Source organism: Hypanus sabinus, chromosome 21 (genome assembly GCF_030144855.1).
Source record: "Hypanus sabinus isolate sHypSab1 chromosome 21, sHypSab1.hap1, whole genome shotgun sequence".
NCBI lineage: Eukaryota > Metazoa > Chordata > Chondrichthyes > Myliobatiformes > Dasyatidae > Hypanus > Hypanus sabinus.
This window is the reverse complement of record NC_082726.1, coordinates 63,388,475-63,394,474: the sequence shown is the minus strand read 5'-3', so window position 1 is coordinate 63,394,474 and position 6,000 is coordinate 63,388,475. Positions and strand designations below refer to the sequence as shown.

Sequence of the window (6,000 nt, the reverse complement as noted above, 5' to 3'; positions counted from 1 at the left end):
ACACACACACACACACACACAGACACACACTCACAGACACACGCACACACACACAGACACACACACACACAGACACACACTCACACTGACACAGACACACACACACACACTCACAGACACACACACACAGACACACACACTCACAGACACACACGCACACACACACACACACAGACACACTCACAGACACACGCACACACAGACACACACAGACACACACACAGACAGACACACACACACAGACACACACACACTCACACACACACTCACACACACACACAGACACACAATACAAACTTCATAAATAGCTGTCAACTGCACTGTTCACCATTTACTTCTGCTGAGCACTACGTGCATTTTGAATTACATTTTTGTTTTGTGCTCTATGTGATATATGTTTTGTGGGTGCACATTGGTCCAGAGGAACTTTGTTTTGTTTGGTTGAGATATGGATTGTCAGATGACAATAAACTTGAACTTGAACAGAGGTCATGGTCAATACTGTTTAAGTTTATGTTGTACCTTCCCTGCCCCCCCTCCCCACCTGCTTGGCCTGTCGATATGTGGAACCGTTGGTGAATTGGCTGTCAAGCCACTCCACGTCGGGAAGGGAATGCCTTTCATTCCTTGCTTTTAAAAACAGTTCAAATGCTGGCTGAGACAAGGACGAGAAGATGAATAAAATACTATCCCAATAGAAATAGCCATCTCACTAGTCCATAAAATGCCCTCAAGTGGTTAAATTTGTCTGAGTCTCATTTAACAGAGAGCATTTTAAGATCAATTATCTCCTCTCCTCCCCCACCACCATCAGCTTCTCCCTTCAGGAATTCCTAGTGCCTGTGCACACAAGAACCTCCAGAACAGTCCACTCCGACCCGCACAGGAAGAGCAATAATAAAGTGGTTTACTTCGCAGTTGCTGCATGAGGAATGTACCACTTCTCGGCCGAGGGATGTAGCCCTTGATCTATTAAAAGCTGAGAGACGAGACAGAACTAGATGCCTGTCAGGGCTTTGATCTGTGATATTGGTACCTCGCAGAGGAGACCCAGAGGTATCCAGATATTCACAGGCCTCCATTTTGCCCAACATCCTGGCTACTGTATCAAGAAATCAAAGATTAGCTTTGTAAAAATCAACCCTATTTACATGTGATTGCATGAACATCAAAATGTCTTACCTTGTTGCTGTCACGTAGGAGAGCAGGCACAGAAACTCCTTATTGCCAACACCATAGCCCAAGGACTGGTACACAGCACTTGCATGGCTCCTAAGATTCCAAGTGCTTTGTTTTCCCTCCTTTGCGAGTTAAGTTCAGTATTAACCCATTCATTGGCTCAACACTGCTGAGGTGGATTGAACTGTGTTCACTGCCTCTCGCACAGAGCCAGAGGCTCTGACTTGGGAACAGGATCCTTTGCTGGGATCTTCAGAACTGAAGCCTTGCTTAGCTAAGCTGGCAGAAATCCAGTCATGCCACCGAATCAAGCTCAGTCCTCCCATGATTCTGCGTCAATCAACACCAGCTCCATCGTGGGCACTAACCTCGCCTCCATTAAGGACATTGTCAATAGGCGATGCCTCAAGAAACTGCCAACCATCATTAAGGACCCTCACCCTCACCATCTAGGACATGCCCTCTTTTCATTACTACCATTAGGGAAGAGGTCCAGGAGCCTGAAGACGCACACCCAACATTTTAGTAAAAGCTTTTTCCCCTCCACCATTCAGAATGGACCATGATTCCATGAACACTATGTCATCTTTTGCTCTCTTTTTGCACTCATCGTCATTATGTGCCATGTCATATGATGTGGGAGATCATGTTCTATCCATGACCATGATTGTCCTTGGCAAATTTTTCTACAGAAATAGTTTGCCTTCACTTTCTACTGGGTAGTGTCTTTACAAGCCGGGTGATCCCAGCCATTATTGATACTCTTTAGAGATTGTCAGCCTGGCATCAGTGGTTGCATAACCAGGACTAGTGATCTGCACCAGCTGCTCATTCAACCATTCACCAGCTGCTCCCATGGCTTCACGTGGCCCTGATCGGGGGCTAAGCAGGTGTTACACTTTGCCCAAAGGCCTGTAGGCTAGTGGAGGAACGGAGCGTGATACAGCTCCTTTGGTGGCTGTATCTCCACCCAACTAATTTTTAAAATACATTTCTTATTGTAACTTTTCATGTATTACACTCTACTACTGCTGCAAAACAATGAAGTTCATTACATATGTCATTGATAATAAACCTGATTCTGATTCTAAGTATTCATGACCGACTTTCAGAGTAATTGCAATCCAGCTGCCGAATGTTGCTTGGACCAATTACTTGCTTGGATCGTCAGGTAGTTAGTCCAAGTCAGATAATCTCTCAAACAGGAGTTCCTTTCCACGGGCAGAACAGAAGTCTGTTATTTGGAGAGTACACTGAATTCCAGTTAATTGGGGCATCACTTTGTTGGAACAGCCACTCATTTGGCAAGAAATACGCAGTAAGACAGTTCAGTTGAGTAGTACTCACAGTAGTTTCAAGCATTCAGGCTTGGAAATGCCAGAATGGCCACTAGGCATTATGGAGTGAACAGTTTTTAAAAAGTGTCAATTGTGTGTGCTTATATTATCCATTTGGGCTGATGGATGTTGGTTCAAAAAACAGTGATATTTGATAAACACACACAAAATGCTAGAGGAACTCAGCAGGCCAGGCAACGTCCATGGAAAAAAGTACAGTCTGCAGTTTTTCTCTTGCTTGTGATTTTTTGATAATTTAGTTTTTTTTCAATTTTGACTTTATGCAGGAAGATAATGAAGACAGTCTTATCTGCACAAAATTTCTGCTGATTTTGTTCATTTACAGTCAATGAAAAGAACATGGCAGTGTACACTATCGATAACCATTAGGAATACAGATTTCTAATACTGTAGTAGCGTTGGTAGTGTTCAAATTTGTTCTCTATTTCATTTAAATATATAATTTGTTACTCAGTTTGTCTCTTTTATACCTCTTAACTATTTCTATGAAACTTCAGCATATTGGGGCAGTTGCTTAATTACTGGTCCTGATATGTTCTGATTAACCAAAATCCACTCTATTTGGAAGCAGGGATAAATTGCAGAAAGGGCAGATTAACCCATCTCTCTGCATGTTGGCAAAGAAGAACTTCCTGACTTAATCCTCGTGTCAGTGATAATAAACAGGATTTGTCTTGAATGGGCAAACACAAGGAAATCTGCAAATGCTGGAAATTCAGCAACACACACAATGAGCCCAAAATGTCAACTATACTTCTTCCTATAGATGCTGCCTGGCCTGCTGCATTCCGCTAGCATTTTGTATGTGTTGCTTGTCTTGAATGGGGTTGCTGTGGGGTCTGTTTGCCCCATCAATTTAGAGCAGAATGAACAATCGAGATCTGCGACACAGATGCTGCAGAGGCTGATAATCTTGAGCAACACATACAAAATACTGGAGGAACTCAGCAGGTCAGGCAGCATCTATGGACAGGAATAAACAGTTGACGTTTTGGAATGAGAACTACTCGCACCTCTCCCACACTGAGCGCATGCAACAGTGAGGCAGATCCACGGCTCGGCAGCCCCTCAGCTGATGCGGGTTCTCCACTGACACCCCAAGTCTCATTCTTTAACAACCTCCATGTTCATTAGCTATAGCTCGCCACTATCTCCTAACAGAAATGAAGGAGAGGAAATAAATGCTGGCCTAAATATGATGTGAAAATGGAAAAAAAAGAGTTCCTTCTCCCTTTTATAGTGATAAGAATCTCCTTAAATGCACATGTTCCACGTTTTCACCACACCATTTACCAGAGACCACCCTGCCTTTATGAACCTGACTGCCAAATACTGTGATCAAAAAGATAAAGATTAGCTTTATTTGTCACAAATACAAAGAAGCGTGCAGTGAGATGTGTTGTTTGTGTCAAATCAAATCAGTGACTACTGCGCTGTGAGCAGACTGCAAGGGTCATCATACTTCAGATGTCAAGGTAGCATGCCCACAACTCACTAACCCTGACCTGTATGTCTTTAGAAACCGGAGCACTCGGAGGAAACCCGCAAGGTCACAGGCAGAATTTATGAACTCCTTACAGATAGTGGCAGAAATTGAGCCTCAATTGGAGATCACTGGTGTTGTAAAATGATGCACGAACCTCTGCCTACAATTCACTAATCCTAACCTGCACACCTTTGGAATTTGGGAGGAAATTGTAGAACCTGGAGGAAACCAACGCGATCATGGAGAGAAAGTACAACTTCCATACAGACAGAGGCAGGAGTTGAACCCTGATTGGTTGTCGGGAATAGCACTGAGAATTGAAGGCCATAGATACTAGGGGTAGCATAGTATTGCAGCAGTTAGTGTAATGTTATAATAGTGCTAGTGACCCAGGTTGAATTTCCACTGCTATCTGTAAGGAGTTTGTATATTAATTTCCTTCAGTTTCCTTCCACATTCTGGAGGGTTAGGGTTAGCAAGCTGTGGGCATGCGATACTGGCAGTGGAAGTGTGGTGACACTTGTGGGCTGGCCCCAGCATGTGTTCAGACTGAGTTGGTTGCTGACGCAAAAGACGCATTTCACTGTATGTTGCGATGTTTCCGTGCACATGTGACAAATAAAGCTAATCTTGAATCTATCATTATTGAGATCACATCAAGCGAAAGGGAATGATTATGACTTATCATCAAGCCAGCCATCTGCTTTCTCAGGTGCCACCTGTCATGGGTTAGGGTTTGTAAGTCGTGGGCATGCAATGCTGGCAGTGGATACACTTGCAGGTTCCCCATAGCACGTTCAGACTGAGTTGGTTGTTTGAGATGAGAAGATGTAGTTGGGGAAGTCACATTAAGAGGCAGGTTATTCACAATGGACCATCATTCTGTGATTTACCACCAGACCACATCGAGTCCTCTCAGCCACTCCATTATGGTTTAAGTTATTATCCCCCTCAACCCCACACTCCTGCCTTCTCTCCAAAATCCCTGACACCCTTACTGATCAAGAACCTACCAACCTCTGCTTTAAATGGACCCAAAGACTTGGCCTCCACAGCTGTTGGTCTCAATGAATTCCACAGTTTGACAAGTATTGTTCAGAGAAGTGAGTGTCTGTACAGATGGAGGAGGGGGAGGAGGTACTGCAGGGTTTGGGTGGGGGAAACAGCGGGATGAGGGGATGAATGCCCTGACGACACGAATTTGAATAGCAGAGGTGATGGGCTGCAGGCAGAAGGTGGTGGAGATTGATAAAGCACCCATTGGGATAGGTCATGCTGGAACTTGATTTGGCCATGCAGAGCATGCTAGAGAGAGGGGGTTCTCATTGAAACTTATTGAATATTGAAAACCTAGACAGAGTGAACATGGAGAGGATGCTTCCTAAAGTGGGGCAGCCCAGGACCAGAGGGCACAGATTCAGAATGGAAGGGTGACACTTTAGAACTGAGATGAGGAGGAATTTCTTTAGCCAGAGGGCGGTGAACCTGTGGAACTCATTGCCACAGACAGCTGTGGAGGCCATGTCATTGGGTATATTTAAAGTGGAGTTTGATAGGTTGTGGATTAGCCAAGGCATGAAAGGGTTGCAAGAGATTGGGGTTGAGAGGAATAATACATCAGCCCTGATGGTGGAGCAGACTCAAAGGGCTGATTGGCTTAATTCCTCTCTTATGTTTTACAGCATTATAGAATTTGCATGTGCAAATAAAAACAGTCCCATCAGGAAGGGGCTAATGCAAGACAGGGAGAGTCTAATGTCTGCACAAGTTCGGAGTATTCTAAGCCAGAAGGGAAACTGGCCCTTCAGCCCAACTAGCCTATACAGAACCAGGATGCCCATCCAAAGTGAAATAAGAGTGAGCTTCATTGTTAGTGAGACTGAGGTAAAGATGGAGGTGGATCACTTTTAGAGGCAGAGTTATGGGATGGGATGGGGACAAAGAGATGGGGGAAGCAGTGACTTCGTGGGATAACCA

At 44.4% G+C, this 6,000-nt stretch overlaps 2 protein-coding genes across 16 annotated transcripts in view; one reads left to right on the top strand and one right to left on the bottom strand.

Annotated features, from left to right (window-relative positions):
- The window catches only part of LOC132379124 (filaggrin-2-like), a 12,988-nt gene extending 11,820 nt beyond the window's left edge, over positions 1-1,168 (top strand). The window contains exon 2 of the mRNA XM_059946734.1: positions 1-1,168. This exon is cut by the window's left edge and continues 4,665 nt beyond it. Coding sequence (XP_059802717.1) covers positions 1-579 — 579 coding nt within the window. The 3' untranslated portion in view covers positions 580-1,168.
- Positions 1-6,000, bottom strand: part of zmiz1a (zinc finger, MIZ-type containing 1a) — a 409,121-nt gene that overhangs the window by 118,898 nt on the left and 284,223 nt on the right. The window lies entirely within an intron of this gene.